Here is a 22,615-nt window from a genome sequence, read left to right on the forward strand (position 1 = left end):
CCAGGGGGCAGGCAATCTTAAATCTGGTCCTGTGTAATGAGACAGGATTAATAAAAAATGTCCTAGTAAAGGATCCCCTTGGAATGAGTGACCATAGCATGGTTGAATTCCAAATTCAGTTGGAGGGTGAGAGAGTTGGATCTCAAACCAGCGTACTAAGCTTAAATAAAGGAGACTATTAAGGTATGAGAGCAGAGTTGACTAAAGTGGACTGGGAAAATAGATTAAAGTGTAAGACGGTACATGAACAGTGGTGTACATTCAAAAAGATATTTCACAACTTTCAAGAAAAATATATTCCAGAGGAAAAAGGGGCATAAAAGAAAAGACAGCCATCCGTGGCTAAGTAAAGTAATAAAGGATAGCATCCGACTGAAAACAAGGGCATATAAAGTAGCCAAATCTAGTGGGAGGATCAAAGATTGGGAAGCATTTAAAAGCCAAAGAATAACTAAAAGATTAATTAAGAAAGGGAAGATAGATTTTGAAAGTAAACTAGCAAAAAATATAAAAACAGATAGCAAGAGTTTCTACAGTTATATAAAAAGAAAAAGGGTGGCTAAAGTGAATGTTGGTCCCTTAGAGGACGAGACCGGGAAATTAGTGGTGGGGAACATGGAGATGGCAAAAACGCTGAACAAATATTTTGTATCAGTCTTTACAGTAGAGGACACTAAAAATATCCCAACACTGTACAAACAGGGGGCTATGGGGGGGGAGGAGCTAAACACGATTAAAATCACTAAGGAGGTGGTACTCGGTGTGGTAAACCACTGTTATACCTGTCTGTACGTGTATGTGTATTCCACTAGGTACAGGTCTGGACATGCCTCGGCTGACTCCTCCCACTATTCCAGGTATATAAGTGACTACCTCCCAGTCCCTTAGTATTCTGGACGGGTCGACCACTCGAGACTAGACCTTCATTCTTTAGTTAATAAAAGCCTGGTTGTTACTCGCTTAACCTCAGTCTTTTGAGTAATTGATGGCGCATGAATTTTATTAACTAAATTTTTTATAATGGAGAAGATCCTCACACCAGCATGCCTGGACCTGGACAGTCGGGAAGCGGACGCTTCCACCAAGTTTGCTCACTGGCTCATGTGCTTCGAGGTATTCCTGACTGCCTCCACTGCAGTCGCAACGGATGCGGACAAACTGTCTGTCCTGATCTCCAAGGTGAACCACCGAGTGTACTCAGTCATCCGGGACGCGACCTCGTACACAGCCGCCCTCCAGCTCCTCAAGACCCAGTACACGCGCCCTGTGAACGAAGTTTACGCCAGGCACCTCCTGGGGAGTCGCAAGCAACAACCTGGGGAATCGACTGAGGAATACCTCCAAGCACTGTCCGTGCTTGGCCGGGCCTGTGGGTGTAAGGCGGTAACGCCCACTAAGTACACGGAGGAACTGATCCGGGATGCCTTCGTAGCGGGCCACAGGTCCAACTACACCCGACAGCGACTGCTGGAGCAGAGTGACCTCACCCTCGACAAAGCCTCCGAAATCGCACTAACGCTGGACGCAGCCTACCGGGGCATGGATGCCTACTCCTCTGCACCGTGGACGCCGCGGGGAACGACAACCTGGGACACGGTAGGACAGCCCCATAGCACCGTGCCACCCCAGCCACAGCCCAACAACAGCCCAACCACCGCAGCAGTGTCCCAAAGCCAGACAGCAGTATCCCAAGGCCAGAAATGCTACGTCTGTGGCCAGGCCAAACACCCCAGAGCGCGCTGCCCGGCAAAGAATGCGACCTGCTCGGGCTGCGGGAAAAAAGGGACACTACGCTAGCGTCTGCAAGGCCAAAGCCACCCCGAACGCCAGCAGCGCCGCGTGTGGGCCGTGCGAGCCGCCATCTTGGGCCACCAACAGCGCCGCGTGTGGGCCGTGCGGGCCGCCATCTTGGGCCTCCCCAGCCATGTGCGAACCACCGCAGCAGCAGCCATCTTGGACGACTCCAGCCACATGGGAATCATGGACGCCGCCATCTTGGACACCAGCCGGGACGCAGCAGGCCGCCAACCCCCCCCCATCTGATACCCACAGCGACACACCGACCCCTACGCTGGCCTCTGTTACGCTGGACCAAACGAGACCGCACCAACTAGCTCGGTCCAAAATGGACTTTAAGGTAAACGGCCATGCAATAAACTGCCTTTTTGACTCCGGGAGCACAGAGAGCTTCATCCACCCCGACATGGTGCGGCGTTGCTCTCTCCCAGTCCTGCCTGCGCACCAGCGGATTTCTATGGCCGCCGAGTCCCAGTCAGCGGACATTGGCGGCTACTGCGTGGTGACACTAGTAGTAGACGGGACTGTGTTCAATAATTTTAAACTGCTGGTCCTGCCCCAACTTTGCGCTGCCGTTCTACTGGGGTTGGATTTCCAGTGCCACTTCAAAAGCGTTACGATGGTGTACGGTGGCCCCCTCCCCCCACTCACAGTCCGCAGCCAGCAGCCTCCAAAGTGCCCGCCGTGCACCAGATGCAACCTCTCCACACTCAGAGACCCACCCCCCCCACTGTTTGCTAACCTCACCCCCGACTGTAAGCCCATCGCCACAAAGAGCAGGCGATACAGTGCCGGGGACAGGGTTTTCATCAAAACCGAAGTGGAGCGGCTCCTGAAGGAGGGGATTATTGAGGGCAGCTCCAGCCCCTGGCGAACCCAGGTTGTGGTCGTTAAGACCGGCGAGAAACAACGCCTGGTCATCGACTACAGCCAAACAATAAACCGCTACACCCTGCTGGACGCCTACCCACTCCCCCGCATAGCTGACATGGTCAACCAGATCGCGCAGTACCGCGTATTTTCGACCATTGACCTGAAATCAGCGTACCACCAGCTCCCCATCCGCCCCGAAGACCGCCAGTATACTGCCTTTGAGGCAAACGGCCGCCTCTATCACTTGCTTAGGGTTCCCTTTGGCGTTACCAACGGGGTCTCCGTCTTCCAAAGGGAGATGGACCAGATGGTCGATCAAAACGCGTGCAGGCCACTTTCCCTTACCTAGGCAATGTGACCATCTGCGGCCATGACTTGCAGGACCATGACGCAAACCTCGAGAAATTCCTCCGCACCGCCCAACTCCTGAACCTGACATATAACAAGGAGAAGTGCATATTCCGCACAGACCGCCTCGCCATCCTTGGCTGTGTTGTGGAACACGAGGTCATCGGTCCCGACCCGGACCGGATGCGTCCCCTTATGGAACTCCCACTGCCCCACTGCCTAAAAGCACTGAAGAGGTGCCTAGGGTTTTTTTCCTACTACGCCCAGTGGGTCCCCTACTATGCAGACAAAGCCCATCTGCTGATCAAATCCACCTCTTTTCCCCTGATGGCAGAGGCCCGCTCGGCCTTCCACCGTATCAAGGAGGACATTGCCAAAGCCACCATGCACGCAGTGGACGAATCCATCCCCTTCCAGGTGGAAAGTGATGCGTCCGACTTCGCTCTGGCCGCCACCCTTAATCAGGCGGGGAGACCTGTGGCATTCTTCTCACGAACCCTCCAGGGCCCGGAGACCAGACACTCCGCGGTCGAGAAGGAGGCCCAGGCTATTGTGGAGGCTGTGCGTCATTGGAGGCACTACCTGGCCGGAAAACGATTTACCCTGCTCACTGACCAGCGTTCAGTTGCTTTTATGTTCAACAACAAGCAGAGGGGCAAAATCAAAAATGACAAGATCTTGAGGTGGAGAATCGAACTTTCCACCTACAATTATGAGATCTTGTACCGGCCTGGGAAGCTCAATGAACCCCCAGATGCCCTATCGCGTGGCACCTGCGCCAGCGCGCAGATCGATAGGCTGAGGGCCCTCCACAATGACCTCTGCCACCCAGGGGTCACCAGGTTCTTCCACTTCATCAAGGCCCGCAACCTGCCTTACTCCATTGAGGAGGTCAGGACCATGACCAAGAACTGCCAAGTCTGCGCTGAGTGCAAACCGCACTTTTATAGACCAGACAGAGCCCACCTGATAAAAGCCACTCGCCCTTTCGAACGCCTGAGCGTCGATTTTAAAGGGCCTCTCCCCTCCTCCGACCGCAATGTGTACTTCCTCAACATCATTGATGAGTACTCCCGTTTCCCGTTCGCTATCCCCTGCCCGGACATGACCAGTGCCACGGTCATTAAATGTCTGAACAGCCTCTTCACCCTGTTCGGTTTCCCCAGCTATATCCATAGCGACCGGGGCTCATCGTTTATGAGCGACGAACTCCGCCAGTACCTGCTCGCTAGGGGTATAGCCACAAGCAGGACCACCAGTTACAACCCCCGGGGGAACGGACAGGTGGAAAGAGAGAATGCAACAGTTTCGAAGGCCGCCCTACTAGCCTTAAAGTCTAGGGGCCTTCCGACCTCCCGCTGGCAAGAGGTGCTCCCCGATGCGCTCCACTCGATTCGGTCACTGCTCTGCACTGCCACCAATGCCACCCCTCACGAGAAAATGTTTGTCTTCCCAAGGAAGTCCACATCGGGGACAGCGTTACTGCCATGGCTGACGTCCCCAGGGCCGGTACTACTGAGAAGACACGTGAGGACCAATAAAACGGACCCCCTGGTCGAGAGGGTCGACCTCCTCCACGCCAACCCCCAGTATGCTTACATTGCGTACCCGGACGGGCGGGAGGACACAGTCTCCATACGAGACCTCGCACCCTCGGGGACCGCTGTAACCCACTACCCATTACCACCCCCCCCCACGACACCCTCGGGGACCGCTGTAACCCACTACCCATTACCACCCCCCGCCACGACCAGATATCCAACCCCAGCAGCCGGCTCGCCTTGGACCGTCACCCACGAGGACTACACTCCAGTGCCCCAGCCTACACGGGACGCGACGCCGGAAGCTCCACTACCCCTGCCGTCGCCACGTCGATCACAGCGGCAGACAAGACCTCCGGAGAGGCTCCAATACACGAATTTTTAAATACACTTCACCCCGCCGGACTCATTTTTAAACAAGGGGTGAATCTGGTAAACCACTGTTATACCTGTCTGTACGTGTATGTGTATTCCACTAGGTACAGGTCTGGACATGCCTCGGCTGACTCCTCCCACTATTCCAGGTATATAAGTGACTACCTCCCAGTCCCTTAGTATTCTGGACGGGTCGACCACTCAAGACTAGACCTTCATTCTTTAGTTAATAAAAGCCTGGTTGTTACTCGCTCAACCTCAGTCTTTTGAGTAATTGATGGCGTATCACTCGGTAAGATAATCGGACTAAAGGCGGGTAAATCCCCTGGACCTGATGGCTTACATCCTAGGGTCTTGAGAGAAGTAGCGGTAGGGATTGTGGCTGCATTAGTAGTAATTTTCCAAAACTCCCTGGATTCAGGAAAGGTCCCAGCAGATTGGAAAACTGCTAATGTAACGCCCTTATTTAAAAAGGGAAGTAGACAAAAGGCTGGAAACTATAGGCCAGTTAGCCTAACATCTGTGGTTGGTAAAATGTTGGAGTCCATTATTAAGGAAGCAGTAACAGGACATTTGGATAAGCATAATTTAATCGGACAGAGTCAGCATGGTTTTATGAAGGGGAAGTCATGTTTGACAAATTTGCTCTAATTATTTGAGGACGTAACAAACAGGGTGGATAAAGGGGAACCAGTGGATGTGGTGTATTTGGACTTCCAAAAGGCATTTGACAAGGTGCCAACAAAAGATTACTGCACAAGATAAAAAATCACGGGATTGGGGGTAATATACTGGCATGGGTGGAAGATTGGCTATCTAACAGAAAACAGAGAGTTGGGATAAATGGTTCATTCTCGGGTTGGCAATCAGTGACTAGTGGTGTTCCGCAGGGGTCAGTGCTGGGACCCCAACTCTTTACAATCTATATTAACGATTTGGAGGAAGGGATCGAGTGCAACATATCCAAGTTTGCCGACGATACAAAGATGGGAGGGAAAGCAGTGAGGAGGACATAAAAAACCTGCAAAAGGACATAGACAGGCTAAGTGAGTGGGCAGAAATTTGGCAGATGGAATATAATGTTGGAAAGTGTGAGGTTATGCACTTTGGTAGAAAAAAATCAAAGAGCAAGTTATTATCTAAATGGAGAGAAACTGCAAAGTGCTACAGTACAAAGGGATCTGGGGGTCCTGATGCATGAAACACAGAAGGTGATCAGGAAGGCCAATGGAATCTTGGCTTTTATTGCAAGGGGGATGGAGTATAAAAGCAGGGAAGTCTTGCTTCAGTTATACAGGGTACTGGTGAGGCCACACCTGGAATACTGCGTACAGTTTTGGTTTCCATATTTAAGAAAAGATATACTTGCTCTCGAGGCAGTTCAGAGAAGGTTCACTCGGTTGATTCCGGAGATGAGGGGGTTGACTTATGAGGAAAGGTTGAGTAGGTTGGGCCTCTACTCATTGGAATTCAGAAGAATGAGAGGCGATCTTATCGAAACATATAAGATTGTGAGGGGGCTTGATCGGGTGGATGCGGTGAGGATGTTTCCACTGATGGGTGAGACTAGAACTAGGGGGCATAATCTTAGAATAAGGGGCTGCCCTTTCAAAACTGAGACGAGGAGAAACTTCTTCACTCAGAGGGTAGTAAATCTATGGAATTTGCTACCCCAGAGAGCTGTGGAAGCTGCGACATTAAATAAATTTAAAACAGAGACAGACAGTTTCCTAGCTGATAAGGGAATTAGGGGTTACAGGGAGCGGGCAGGGAAGAGGACGTGAGCCTAGGTTCGGATCAGCCATGATCCTATTGAATGGCGGAGCAGGCCCGAGGGGCCATATGGCCTACTCCTGCTCCTACTTCTTATGTTCTTATATGTCTGCAGTGTACACCATCTACAAGATGCACTGCACTCGCCAAGGCTTCTTCGGCAGCACCTCCCAAACCCGCGACCTCTACCACGTAGAAGGACAAGGGCAGCAAGCGCATGGGAACAGCATCATCTGCAAGTTCCCCTCCAAGTCACACACCATCCTGACTTGGAAATATATCACCGTTCCTTCATCGTCGCTGGGTCAAAATCCTGGAACTCCCTCCCTAACAGCACTGTGGGAGTACCTTCACCACAATGATTGTAGCGGTTCAAGGCGGTGGCTCACCACCACCGTCTCTAGGGCAATTAGGGATGAGCAATAAATGCTGGCCTTGCCAACGACGCCCAGATCCCAGGAACGAATTTAAAAAAATTAGATCATGGCTGATCTGTAACTCGACTTCATATTCCTTGACACCCCTACCTAACAAAAATCTATCAAATCCAAAGCAAAAAATACCACAAATGCTGGAAATCTGCAATAAAAAACAGAAAATGCTGGAAATACTCAGCAGGTCAGGCAGCATTTGTGGAGAGAGAAACAGATTTAACATTTCAGGTTGATGACCTTTCATCAGAACTGGAAAAAGTTGGAAATATACAGATTTTGAGCAAGTGCAGAGGCAGGGAAAGTGGGGAGGGGAAGAAAGAAGGAAAAGGAAGGTCTGTGATAGGGTGGAAGGCAGGAAAGATTAACTGACAAAAAAATCAATCTCAGTCTTGAAGGCTTCAATTGACCTTTTTGGTGGAAGAGTTCCAGAATTCCATTACCTTTTGTGTGAAGAAGCGTTTTTAGATTTCACTCCTGAATGACTTAGCCCTAATTTTATGATTATGCCCTCTTGTTCTGAATTCCCTCATTAGAGGAAATAGTCTCTGTATCTGCCCTATCGAATCCTTTTACCATTTTAAACACCTCGATTAGATCACTCATCTTCTATATGCAAAGGAATACAAGCTAAGTTTATGCAACATGTCTTCATAATTGAACCCTTTAAACTATGTGGCATCCAAATAGGTCATATTCTGTTTTATTACACGAGATTCAGAGACTTTTTCTGGTGCTTTGGCGATTGCATTCCAAGGCAAGGTCTCTTTTCTGCATGGAAATGTTAAACCAATGGCCTATTTCATTAGCACAGACAGTAAAAACCATTGACTGATGGTGCCCAATTTGCAAACTGCTCTTTTGTAACCCATGGAAATTTTGAATCGGTTATTCAGCAAACAAGAAACCTGCCACTTCTGGGAACCATAGTTCATGACTCTTGAGGAATTCACTACAGTACAAATCAAATTGCTTCAAAACATTCTCAACTCTTCTTGCGTAGAGTCCATTGGAACAAATTGGTATCGACAGTGATACAGAAATAAGTAGTTGTAGCAATATCAATAATGGGTACAAGGCTACTGAAAAGCATTTAAAAAAAGAGCTTCTGTCTATAGCACTGATCATATTAAACTCTTGGTACAGGGAAGACCTGACAGATGGAATATAATATTATATAAGTTTAATAACTTGATCTCCAGATCAGTCAAAGGTTCCCCGCCCTGCTCTCTACAGAAGGTACAAGCCCATGTTGGGGTACTGTACCACGAGTGCCAAGCAGCTGTTCAAGCGTGAGCATCACCAGGCTATTTAACCACAGAGGATATGATCACTTCTGGGAATAATAGTTCATGACTCTTGGGGAGATTTCACTAAGGTACAAATCAAATTGCTTCAAAACATACGGAAACTCTTCTTGCATAGAGTACATGGGAACAAATTGGTATCGACAGGATAATCGATGTCTACGGTTGCAGAGTTTTATTTGATTTGTTCTTGGGATGTGGGCAATATTAGCACGGCAGTATTTATTTCTCATCCCTAGTTGCCCTGAGGGCATTAAGAGTCAACCACGTAGGTGTGGGACTGGAGTCAAGTGGGCCAGGCCATTTGTCTAAAATGGCTTTTCCCCCCTTTTAACTAAATGTTTCCTATGCAAATGGAACAAAGTGATAGGCCTCAACTTACCGACAGTATGAGCAGAGGTCCCATCACCTTTGGTTGAATCTAAGGAGCTGTTGCTATCCAGGCTCTTTGTTGTCATACTGAATAGGTTCTCTTCCATGATTCCATGCCCTACGCCTTCACACTGCACGGCAGGAGCATTGCTGACCTACGTTAAAAATACTTTCAAAATTACAGCATATGCTGGTTAAGCACTTGAACTATAATAGGCCCTGAACAAAAGTCAACTTGATGCCACAAATATTTAGAAATATTAATTTCAAAGAACAGTAGAAATTCCTCTATTATTGTACTGAGTGTACAGTTGAGGGAGCTTGACTAAATGAGTAGATTGCTCATGAGCAACAGCAATCCTAATCTTTCTTTCAAAGGAATTAGTTCTTCAAAGCACTCACTGTCTTATCTCCCTCATTTGGAACTTAAGGAAAGGATTCCGCATTTGGGAGTCCGAGTTCACAAAACAAAAGTAAAAAGGTTGTGTACATGGGGAAATAAACAATTCAAGACAGAGCAAAAGTTGCTATGTAGAGAACTTTATTCAACTAAGGAGGACTCCAATAAGTACCATAACACAATCTCTCATGCTACTTTATTGGGGGAGGGGGAAGGTGACAGGAGGGAGGATGAGCTGTCACTCAAGCTGCAGCCAGCATCATGATGGAACTTACACCTCTATCAACTGTTTTCATACAAGTCCAGGCAATCATGGTGTTCAGAGATAACTATTCCAGGCAGCTGTATTGCCAATACAATCTAAATGACAACTCAATAAACCTAGACCTCAATGTGTCTACTGCTGGAAAAAATATACGACAACCCCTTGACCAAAAGCCAAAATATCGACACCACAGGGATGAAGTTGTCAGGATTTCCTAATAACCCTATTTACAAACAATTATTGTGGAGTCTATATTCCACCTCAGACTTGTATGGAGCAGACAAGGTGAACAAAATGATAACCACCTACATCAAGTTGATCTCAGCTAAACCCATATATACCAGAAAGTCCATTTTTCAGTTCAGTGGCTTCAGTCACAGGCTTAAGGTCAATTTCCAGTCTGGAGTTTAAACACTTCTTCCTTTCACCCAATTTATTGGCTGATAAAACCAAGTCTAGGACACGGACTGTACTATTAGTACAATCATTGTTATGCTACATTATGAACACATTCACAATTGCCTATGATGCTCGTGTGCACATTTTCTTTCACTTACCTTTTGTCTTGAAGAATCAGTGACATTGTGCTTCAAATTCCTACTCATTTTTCTTTTACTGCATGCATTTCCATTTTCCTCCTCTTCACTCCATGCCTGTTTTTGGTAAAGCCTTTGTTCCATTTTTGACCCTCCAAGAACTTGCTCTCTATAACCTGTAACGTTCTCATCTTGTTCAGCAGTAAGTAATGCTTCTTTTTCAGGCTGTTGACTGATTGCGAGAGAGTCCACTTCACTAGACTTCAAGCAGTGAGACGCCTCCACTTGATCAAACATTTTGCTTTCTACTTGGTCACGATCAGTTACTTGGCTTTCGATATCTGGTTCTTTTTGAGGGTCAGCGTTAGGTTCAAATACATTTGAATCTTCCTCAAGTTTGTTTGATTTGTACATGGTACTCAGAAGTGAACCAGAGCGGAGATGCTCTACTGATGTTTTTATTGCATCCTGTTGATTTGAATTTACAGCTTTGTATAGATTTTCTCTACTCGGCAGTTTAGGAGGAAAGATGCCTAGAGATATTTTGGATTTAAATGTATCCTTAATAAGTGAATTTTGTTTTGAGAACCATGTCTTTGCATCCCATGTTTGACCATCTGCAGGACCTTTGCCACTCAACGGAGGCCTTTCTAATGCAGTGTCATAAGTTACATTGGTCATGGAGTTCAATTTTTGAAGTGATGACATATTAGCAAGACTTGAGTTTCTGGATTGATTACATCCCAGATTTATATTTGCTGTACTTACAGGTTCAGTTCTTGCAGCATTAGCAGTACATTCGGGTTGAGCATCATTACCTTGATATCGAAGAAACTCTTCAGAAGCTGCCTCCCTGCTCTGATCGATCAGAGTCCTCTTCTCCTGAGTTTTGTCATTTTTACATGTCAGAATCGAGTCCAAACAGTTTTCTGTGTATAGAACAGATTGTTCCATTCCTTTTCCATATGTCCCAGTTACACATGTAGAACTAACAGGTTCGGCTTTGTGCTCCGCATCACCGTCAAACCCCACTGTTGGAGGAATCTCCGTGCTCCCAGTGAAAGGGGCAGAAGTACCAAGTGTATGGACACCACGATTGACGTTACAAATTGGGTTTCCTACAGTGGTTTGAATGCTGGTAAATTCTACATTGCCTGAATGGTTATTAAAACACTTTTGCCCTTTTTCAAGCACCAACTGGGTAATTTTCTGATTACTGGATACGTCATGCTTACTGCGAATGGGCACTCGATTAATTTTTGTAATTGGTGTAACTTGTTCAGAAACCAGGGTCTTATCGTTGGGAAAGGATGACGATACAGACCCAGGAGCAGTCAATCTGGAAGTCGTTCTAGCTGAACCCAATGCCTCATTTGCAGTGGACCCAAGGCTGCCATTCTCAATAGCAACTGTATGACTTTTGGTTATGTCCAGATCATTTGCGACTGAAAACACCATGGAGTTATTACTGGGAAAAGATGCTTGTATCGATCCAGCTACACTCAGTCTGGAGGTCATTCTAGTTGAACCCAATGCTTCATTTGTAACTTGGCCAAGGCTTCCACTGTCAATTGGAACTGTATGACTTTTGGTTATGTCCATATCATTTGCTTCTGAAAACACCATGGTCTTATCACTGGGAAACAATGCTTGTATAGACCCAGGTACACTCCCACTGGAGGTCATTCTACTTGAACCCACTGTCCAATTTACAACTGGCCCAAGGCATCCACTGTCAAGTGGAACTGTATGGCATTTGGTTATGTCCATATCATTTTCCTCCAAAAACACCATAGACTTATCACTGGGAAAAGATGACAGAATAGACCCAGCAGTACTCCGTCTGGAGGTCATCTTATTTGAACTCATTGTACGATTTGCAACTGGCCCAAGTTTTCCACTCTCAATCGCAACTGTATTACTTTTGGTTATGTCCATATCAGTTGCATCTGAAAACACCATGGTCTTATCACTGGGAAAAGATGATAGAGTACACCCAGCAGCAGTCAGTCTGGAGGTCATTCTAGTTGAACCAAATGCTTCATTTGTAACTTTCCCAAGGCTTCCACTGTCAATAGCAACTGTATGGCTTTTGGTTATATCCATATCATTTGCTTCTGAAAAAAACGTGGTCTTATCACTAGGAAAGGATGTACTCGAACCCACTGTCCAAGTTACAATTGGCCCAAGGCATCCACTGTCAATTGGAACTGTATGGCATTTGGTTACATCCATATCATTTTCCTCCGAAAACACTTTGGTCTCATCACTGGGAAATGACGACCGAACAGACCCAGCAGTCAGTCTGGAGGTCATTCTAGTTGAATTCAATGCTTCATTTGTAACTTGTCCAAGGCTCCCACTGTCAATTGCAACTGTATGACTTTTGGTCATGTCCATGTCATTTGCTTCTGAAAACACCATGGTCTTATCACTGGGAAACGATGCTTGTATAGACCCAGGTACACTCCCTCTGGAGGTCATTCTAGTTGAATTCAATGCTTCATTTGTAACTTGTCCAAGGCTCCCACTGTCAATTGCAACTGTATGACTTTTGGTGATGTCCATATCGTTTGCTTCTGAAAATATTGTGGTCTTATCACTGGGAAAGCATGACAGAATAGACACTGATCTGGAGGTCAATTTAGTTGCACACAAAACCTCATTTTGGTTGACTTTATTACAATAGCCATCATCTGAGAATATCTTGTGTTCATCAGGGGTAAAAGAGGGCAGCCTTGGTCTATCATTTTTGTGAATTGTGACAGCTGTTAGTTGATTTTGATTTGTTATGTGATCTATCTTCCTGACATCAATAGGTAGAGTATGACTTCTGGTCATGTCCATACAATCTTCTCCAGAAAACACAACAGTTTTATCTTGAAGAATGGAAGAATGAATTGACCCGCCAGTATCTAGACTCTCTACATTGTTAGGCTCTGTTAATGAATGAAGAGTGGTAGTTTTTCCCACGGCAAAATGGTCAATAGCAATAGTGTGGCTTCTGGTGAACTCCATATCATTGTCCTGGTCCAGAAACATCACAGTTCTGTTTGGATCCAGATTGTCGATAGAGTTTCTTTGCAGCACCAATTTATTTGTCATCTCAATGTCTTTACCTGCTCCACAAGCTGAAGTAACAAAGTCTGTCTGTTTAAATACCTGTTCCTCAAAGATGGAGGACGTGGACACCATCTTATTTTCATCTGCCTCACTCTGCTTTATGTTATTTAAGAACGATTTAAAATCAAGTGTCTTTTGCGGTTTAGGAACCTTGTTTTGTCTGATAGAGCTGAAGGACTTATCAACACCCTCCTCCCCAGTGTCAAGGCACAGGTTGGAATGTGCTGGCTCTGGAGAATCAAGTCCAGCCAAGAAAGATTTGAAGTCAATTTTTTTTTGAAGCCCAGATGTAACTTTTGTTTCAGAAGTCATGACCGTCTCTTCAAGACCTTCCCTTCGCACTTCAAGCCCAGAGATGGGGAAGATTTGATGTAACCCGACAGTCTCAATGTGTTCACAGGACTGTTTAAAAATGGGAAGATAAATACATTACAACTCACTGTGACGATCAGATAATTTGTTTTAATGCTTTTCTTATATTTAAAGTACTAAAATGGAAATGGAACACATTATTTGCCATTTAAAAAAAAATAATCCTACTTTCCGGAAAATTGGTGCCTGTAATTTCAGCATACCAGAAACAAGCCAAATTAAAACAGCCACACTTCCATTAAATCCATTTGGAAATTTTGTCTCTGACATAAAACATATGATCATAGCGCTTCTTGTTGAAGTGAAGGGAAGCCTTACATTTCACAATTTAAGTACCACCCATATTATTTGTAAGAACCAGGCTTCAGTACTTGCACCAACAGACACACGCTGCTTTACCTCAAATTGTTGCAAAGGGGTTCGGAGAGGTGCATGAAGCAGTGCATCCATTCCTTTGGGTAGAAAGAATACTACAAGTTAGTATTGCATCATCCCTTAACATGGATATATCTAATTAGTCAGACTAAAACAAACAGAAGTACAGTATATGAAGTAGCCAAATTACTATTATACCTTAGTTTGTATGTTAGCCATAGGCATAATTTAGTTTTAATGTTAGAATATGTATAATGCAGCACCAATGTACAAGGTGGAGATAATGGGTTAATCCCTACCCTGAGTTAAACGATATAGAGGTCTGTATTTCCTTTATTCAGCTAAAGGTTTAAACATGATTAAATGACTTCAAGGCTGAGAGATTAAACTGCAGAAGGATGATTAGGGGGGGAGTTGGTTGGCCAGGCGAGGCAACACATATGCAGATAACGCACCAAAGAACTGGCTGATAGTAAATCACAACAACAGGGTTCCAGTCTTCAAAGTCTAATTAGGATGTGTTTGCTTTGCAGAAGGTAACTCGAGACGAGGCCGAATGCATGGGCCTCGCACCCTTAACGAAGTCTGTTATCTTAAGAAAACATTCAACAAGCAAAACCACCTGGCTATGGGCAAAATGGCTGGTTGTAAAGTAATAAAGATGAGACCCATAGTCAGGAGGTGACAGGACTAACTGATAACAGAAATGTGGGATTGAGAGTGCAGGAAGATGAAATGTCACGGTTTATAATTGCCATTTAGCTACAACTCTGTATATGCTGATAAGCTTTATCCCCACCCCTAGGGAGGGCAGTTTGATTTTTGTATAACTGTGATTGTTGCTAGGGAATCGGTGGAGTCGGATCTGAGAGGGGTCTCGGAAGGTTCTCCCCAGGCCTGTGAATAAAGACCGTTTTGAACCATCCTTCACTCGAAGTCTGTCATCTGTACCAAAGCTAAGCGTCGACTTTGTATATCACTTAGTCCGCTCTGAGGGGGAAAGGGTTAAGTGTCGACCTGACAACACCAGGTCCACTTTTCGGGATACAACAGTATACATAAATAAGCTATAGTCCTTTCTGTACTCCTTTACTTAAAAGTGTAAACTTTGCTAGTCATGGAGGACTCAAATCCAGACTTGAGCTCACAGCAGGACAAGAAAGTTAACTCTAGAGGTCGCTGAATTTTCAAGAGAAACAGAGAAGGAGATGGCAGAACAACAGTGAGGCATATGGAAAGAACGGTCTGGGGCACTTGCAGAATTACTTAAAAGGAGAATGGGCTAAGGTGGTGTGAAAATGCTTCATGAAAATAGTCTAGAGAATGGAACTAGTTGGAAACTGGCAGCAATAGTATGCTGATACTGGAAAGGGGATGGGTTGGAGTACAAGAATTTCAGAACCATTAATCTGCGTGCAGTTCTGGTCACCACATTACAGGAAAGATGTGATTGCACTAGAGCGGGTACAGAGGAGAATTACAAGGATGTTGCCAGGAGTAGAGAATCGTAGCTATGAGGGAAAACTGGATAGGCTGGGTCTGTTTTCCTTGGAACAGAGGCTGAGGGGAGACCTTATTGAGGTGTATAAAATTATGAGGGGCCTAGAAAAAGTGGATAGAAAGGACCTATTTCCCTTAGCAGAGGGGTCAAAAACCAGGGGACACAGATTTAAAGTAATTGGTGGAAGTTTTAGAGGGGATTTGAGGGGAAATTTCTTCACCCAGAGGGTGGTGGGGATCTGGCACTCACTGCCTGAAAGGGTGGTAGAGGCAGGAACCCTAACCACATTTAAAAAGTACTTGGATGTGCACTTGGGATGCTCTAACCTGCAGGGCTACGGACCAAGAGCTGGAAAGTGGGATTAGGCTAGATAGCTCTTTGTTGGCCGGCGCGGACACAATGGGCCGAAATGGCCTCCTTCCGTGCTGTAACTTCCTATGATTCTCTGCTTAGTGTGCCAGGCAGAACATGTTTACTGGAGTGATGGACACCCCTAAACAGAAGGGTGCAGGAAACTCCATGTAGCTAGAGTTAACATGGAAATACCGATCAGATATTCAGGCCAACATACAATTCAGAAGTGCTGTGGGATGGAAACAATCTGCAGGAAGACCACGGTTACATAGACCTTAAGCAAGCGTATAACTCAGGTTGGAATGACTCAGTGTTGCTGGAAAAAGGACCAGACTGCTATGAGAGAAAGGAATATAAGCTTGTATGAAAAAAAACCTTGCATTTATATAGCCCCTTTCATGACCTCAGAACGTCCCACTTTTGAAGTGTAGGAAACGTAGCAGCCAATTTGCACATAGCAAGCTCCCATAAACTGTAATGAAATAAATGGCCAGATCATCTGTTCTCTTTTAAAAATGTTGGCTGAGTGATAAATGTTGGCTAGAACACGAGGAGAACTCCCCTGCTCTTTGAATAGTGCTGTGGGATCTTTTACACCCACTTGAGGGCAGGCGGTGCCTCGGTTCAACGTCTCATCCGAAAGACGGCACCTCCGACAGTGCAACACTCCCTCAGTACTGCACTGAAATGCCAGCCTAGATTATGTGCTCAAGCCCCTGGAGTGGGATTTGAACCCATTACCTTCAGATTCAGAGGGAAGAAGGTAATGGGTCAAGGTAGACACTTGAAGGAAAAATGGCAGAATGGTTTGAAGTGAAGATAGAAGTCCTGTCAGGGTTCCATCACACCACCCACCATATTTGTTATTGTAAAGAACATTTAGCTCGGCAGTTAGAAGAACAGAAACAGAAGGTGTGGCCCTGAACATGCAAAAGGAAGGCCATGAACAGGTAAATGGCTTAGAATACACAATGTTCGTGTCCTCACTGGATCTTTCAAAGAGCCGACACAGGCATGATGGATCGAATAATCATACAGCACAGAACAAGGTTATATGAGAAAACAGCCCAAAGTTCAGATTCAACTAGAGTTTGTAATGTTATTTTAAATAGTCACCAGCATTTGAATGTAGTTTAGAGTCTAATGGTATATATTTTTTTCCCCACTTATTGGGCTCGTCTTTCCCCTCATTGGCCCGGAATTTGTGGCAGGTAATGACGGCGAACTAACAGCGTTGGCCGTCATTATCCGTTTGAAACTGATCGCAACTTCAAGATTTGGCGCATGCGCATCTAAACGAGGAAATCCTGAAGTTGCGGTCAGTCATTCACTGCTCGGACACTGGCTGTGCAGTGGACCCACCCACCCCCGCCATAGCCGGCAATCAGCGTAATCAGTGAAACTGATGAAAACTTGGGCTTTTCTGCAGTAATATTGCTGTTAAATACCCCAATAAATGCTAAGCCTTGTTGGAATAGGTGTAACTTGGGTTATAACAGCGTATTTACTGGTAAACATTCTGGCCCTGAAACTAATTTTTAAATTTGTGGAGTGTCAAATTTCTCCATTATGATAAAACTTACAATTTAAAAAAACTTTAAACAAAAAAGTTTGTTCATGATATTTCAGTTTCTACCTTATCCCCCCTGAGGGTCCCAATCTTTATTTCGTTCTCCATAAAATTAAAATAAAAATCCGGCTAAAAGCAGCTTCTCATTTCCTGTCTGAGAATTCTGTAATGTGATTGGCTGCTTAAACAGCTTGCTGCCGTCACTGCAGCATCGCACTAGGAATTCCCATTAGAGCGCTGAAATCAATTGAACGTCAAAAAAGGCAAACTTCTCGCCAAAGAGATTGGGCAGCTTTCTTCAGGGCCAGCGGCAAGCGCCTTTGCTTCGCCACTGATCACAAATTACGGGCTATTATTACACACTTCGGGACGTAGGTTCCAGCTCCAACTGTCAATGAAATAAGTCGGATGGATTAGAAAGCAGAGATATTGCTTGGGCCCTCTGACATCAGACGGTTCACTGGTTATCAGAGGTATGAATGAAACATGTTAGCTGACAACTTGAGAGTCAAAAATACAATGGCAGGCTTCTTCAGGATAAAGCCTCTCAAACAGATGTCTTAAATATGAACCCTATAAATTTGAGTAGTGTTATAAATATGCTTTGCCCCATCCATCCCCATTGGTTGGGCTCGTGTTTTTCACCTCATTGATTCACAGCAATGTCAATGAAACACAATGGCCCAGAAATTCGGGTCTCCACGGGTGAGTACGCACGAGGTACTCACCCGTAAGGCCATTGGAAGTGCCGGTTTTGTGCATGCACTGCGCATGCGCGGGAAACCGGCACTTCCGTTCCCCTGAAAGAAGGGGTTCAGAGGTGAAACGCGTGCACCGGAGAGGCAGCGCGTGCGCGTTGAAATTACCCTCCCGGAAAAAACTGGGAAAAAAACACAAGTCTCCAGGAGTTACACATATAAAAAGCAGGCGCAAGGCCTGCTTTTAACAAGGTAAGTGGTGAATTAATTAAAATTAAAACATTTTTTCCACAGGTTTATTATTGTTAAATACTTTAAAGAAAGGTAAGTTTATTTTTAGTCCCGTTAGAAAATGTAATTAATTTTCAAAAATTTAAATTATTGTTTAAAATAGTTATTTTATATAATTTATAGTTACTTTAAAAATGTGATTTTTAAACTTTATTTGAAGTTTTAGTGATGTTGTGGGGCTTATAGTATTTATAGGTTTGACAGCTCTTCCTGTCAAACTTATGAATGAAGCATTCCCTGCTACTATTGGTTCTGCATGGCCCATGTGATCCCAGGGGACACATCTAACTAACTGCGCCCTGGGATACGCAAGCACTGCGCGCCGGCAGTTGGAGGAGGCCCAAGATCGGAATCCCACGCGGGCCCACAGCTCAACAGCCGGCGCGCTAGGTAAGTGCAGGTCAGAGGCTTGCACCCGCGGGAAGCCTCCGACCCGAATTTCTGGGCCAATGAATCAGTCAACAAGCACAAAATCAAGACATGGTCACAACAGATACTATGTAGAGGACAAACACTGCAGACAGTTGACAATAGAAACCACATCCCTAAAAGTTAATCTGCAGTAGACTAAATTCAGACTCCAAATACTTTTTTTTTGGCCAATTGAGACAAAACATCCGATTTGCTTGTTTATCTTATCTGTGGCAACCGGAGGGTAACACATCCACTACTACCATGTAGTAAGCAACAAAGTGCAACAATCTTGCTTAATAAACAAATGTGTTTTCCCATATTTACCAAGTGGCTAGATAGATTCCTATTACAATTGCTGAAAGGTGTATTCAGCTAACTGGTCAAAGATGTTGGTCAGAGGGTCCAAAAGGACAAATTAAAATCAAGTCATAACTGTGCAGTAGTAGGAGCATAGAGGTTTGGGATTAGACACATGCCAAGGATATGTGCAGCACAAAAGTAGAGAAAAATGGACTTGAAATAAGGGCAGGTGAGAAGTGGAAATAAAGTCAAGTCAATGGAAATCCTGAAAGTAGAATGCAAAAAGCACAAGTTGAATTGGTTTTTTTCTGGTTCTATAGTTTTTTTTTGTTCTGTGGAGCTTTCTCCATTGTATCCGAATATAATGTGTCACCTTAAAATGGAGACAGATACAACAGCCCTTCCAAAAGAAAGGATAATCTATTATAAGTATACAACACAAAGGAATGACTGAAAGTGGATGTTCTTACTCACCAGCAATGCTGAAATTTGCATTTAGTGGCATCATGTCCCTGTGGAATAAAAACATGCTCCTGTTGTGTTACTTTACACACTCAGTGCCAGCCTGACAACGTTTAGCATCATTTTTAAGCAACCAAATTTAGTTTTAGCTTTAATTGTTACAATTGGGAATGTCTTCAATATTCTGCTTTTTAAATTGTCAAGTTGCACATCACCAAGCTACCAGAAAGCCCAGAATTGTGCTGCCTTTAAAGAACATTACACTACCTACTACTTTCACTATGGTATATCCATTGTGATGAACACAGGAGGCTGTCATACTCTGGAATGCAAGAAAACAGCAAAGGAGGCCTCAGAGACGTCCAAAGGCAGCAGTCTATAAATATCAAGTCCTGCTTTGGTCACAATCCTCAGAACAGATGAGAAACGTTAAGGCATTCATCTATGAGGAGAACTTGTTGAGATTCCAGGCTTTGTGGTTTCTCAGGAAGATATGGTGTTAATTGTCTGAATAGTGATATACATGACTAATTGTGGCTGGAGCACCTAAGTGTCCTGCGAATATTTCAATTGTAAATCGGAGGCCAAAAGGGAATACTTTGTACAAGTAGTTTTCCCCAGAATATAAAATCTCACCAATTTATGATGTGCACAAAACATGTGGAAGTAAACATCCTTGAATTCACTTGCATCCAATCAGTATGCCTGAAAAATTGGAGACAGAATGACCAATCACCTGTTGGCCCATACCCTACCAATACCCCCAAAGAATCATAGGATGATACAGCACAGAAGGCAGCAATTCAACCCATTGTGCTCGTGCTGATTCTTTGAAAGCTATCCAATTAGTCCCACTTTCCCCATAGCCCTACAAATTTTTTCCCTTCAATCATTTATCCAATTCCCTTTTGAAAGTTATTATTGAATTTGCTTCCACCACGCTTTCAAGCAGTGCATTCAGATCATCACAACTCGCTGCATAAAACTTTTTTCCCCTCAAGTCGCCTCTGGTTCTTTTGCAATGACCTTAAATCTGCGTCCTCTGGTTACCAACTCTTGTGCCACTGGAAACAGCTTCTCCTTATTTACTCGATCAAAACCCATAATAATTTGAACACCTCGATCAAATCTCCTCTTGACCTTCTCTGCTCCAAGGAAAACAATCCCAGTTTCTCTAGTCGCTTCATATAACTGAAGTATTTCATCCGTGGTCCAATTCTAGTAAATCTCCTCTGCACCCTCTCAAAGGTCTTGCCATCCTTCCTAAAGTGTGGTCGCCAAAATTGGCCACAATACTAAAGCTGGGCCCTAACAAGTGTTTTATAAAAAGTTTAGCATAACTTCCTTGCTTTTGTTGACTGTGCCTCTATTTATAAAGCCAAGAGCCTTACTCAACTTTTCCTGCCACCTTCAAAGACTTGTGTACGTACACTTCCAGGTCTCTGTTCCTGCACCCACTTCAAAATTGTACCATTTCGTTTATATTGTCACTCCTTCAATTTTGCTAACAAGTCTATTATGCGATACTTCTTCAAATGCCTTTTGAAAGTCCATATACACAACATCAACCACACCAGGGGTTCTCAACCTTTTTGCTTCGGAGGACCCCCTCCCATATTATAAAAAATCCACAACCCCCCCTGTAACACAACAGAAGTATTTTTTCTGTATAAAAATTAGTTATACAATTAAACATATATATTTATGTTTTTTGTTTTGTGATGGGACAGAGGGTGGCAATTTAGTTTCAATATTCTCACTGATGGGGTTTGTAGTAAAATTGAAGTCAATGGGAATCAGGGGAACACCTCTCTACTAGCAGGGTAGATAAAGGGGAACCAGAGGATGTAGTATATTTGGATTTCCAAAAGGCATTCGATAAGGTGCCACATGAAAGATTACACAAGATTAGGGCTCATGGGGTTGGGGTAATATTGTAGCATGGATAGAGGATTGGTTAACGGACAGAAAACAGAGAGTAGGGATAAACGGATCTTTTTCAGGTTGGCAGGCTGTAACTAGTGGGGTGCCGCAAGGATCAGTGTTGGGTTCTCAGCTATTTACAATCTATATTAATGACCTAGATGAAGGAACAGAGTGTAATGTATCCATATTTGCTGATGATACAAAGCTAGGTGGGACAGTAAGCTGTGATGAGAACACAAAGAGTCTGCAAAGGGGTATAGATAGACTAAGTGAGTGGGCAATAAGGTGGCAGATGGGGTATAACGTAGGGAAATGTGAGGTTATTCACTTTGGTAAGAAGATTAGAAAAACAGAATATTTTTTAAATGGTGAGAAACTTTCATGGAATAAAAGGGACAGTGGCAGCATGGATACAAAGGTGGCTAAGTGACAGGAAACAGAGCAGCGGCGAACGGTTGTTTTTCGGACTGGAGGAATGTATACAGTGGTGCTCCCCAGGGGTCGGTACTAGGACCACGGCTTTTCTTGATATATATTAAATGATTTGGATTCGGGTGTACAGGGCACTCGCAAAATTTGTGGATGACACAAAACTTGGAAGTATAGTGAACAGTGAGGAGGAGAGGGATGGACTTCAAGAGGACAGACAGGCTGGTGGAATGGACGGACACGTGGTAGATGAAGTTTAACGCAGAAAAGTGCAAAGTGATGGTTAGAAAGAATGGGGAGAGGACACATAAACTAAAGGGTACAATTCTAAAGGGGGTGCAGGACAGAGAGACCTGGGTGTACATGTGCACAAATCATTGAAGGTGGCAGGACAGGTTGAGGAAGAGGTTAAAAAAGCATACGGGATCCCAGGCTTTATAAATAGAGGCATAGAGTACAAAAGCAATGACGTTATGATGAACCTTTATAAAGCACTGGTTCGGCCACAACTGGAGTATTGTGTCCAATTCTGGGCACCACACTTCAGAAGGATGTAAAGGCTTTAGAGAGGGTGCAGAAAAGATTTACAAGAATGGTTGCAGTGATGAGGGACTTCAGTTACATGGGTAGGCTGGAGAGGCTGGGGTTGTTCTCCTTAGAGCAGAGAAGATTGAGAGGAGATTTGATAGAGGTGGTCACAAATCACAAGGGGTCTAGACAGAGACGAGAGAGAGAAACTGTTCCCATTGACGAAAGGGTCGAGAACCAGAGGACACAGATTT

The 22,615-nt window shown here is 44.7% G+C and overlaps 1 protein-coding gene across 1 annotated transcript in view; it reads right to left on the minus strand.

Moving 5' to 3' along the window:
- LOC147109624 (uncharacterized) overlaps positions 1-22,615 on the minus strand; it is a 103,579-nt gene that overhangs the window by 76,541 nt on the left and 4,423 nt on the right. Inside the window, exons 3-6 of the mRNA XM_086003698.1 lie at positions 19,491-19,528; positions 13,913-13,965; positions 10,040-13,543; positions 8,828-8,972 (exon numbers count right to left, since the gene is read on the minus strand). Coding sequence (XP_085859824.1) covers positions 8,828-8,972; positions 10,040-13,543; positions 13,913-13,965; positions 19,491-19,528 — 3,740 coding nt within the window. The remainder of the gene's footprint in view (positions 1-8,827; positions 8,973-10,039; positions 13,544-13,912; positions 13,966-19,490; positions 19,529-22,615) is intronic.

This window comes from Somniosus microcephalus, chromosome 12 (genome assembly GCF_052327205.1).
Source record: "Somniosus microcephalus isolate GS21.2 chromosome 12, FLI_Smic_1.0, whole genome shotgun sequence".
Lineage (NCBI taxonomy): Eukaryota > Metazoa > Chordata > Chondrichthyes > Squaliformes > Somniosidae > Somniosus > Somniosus microcephalus.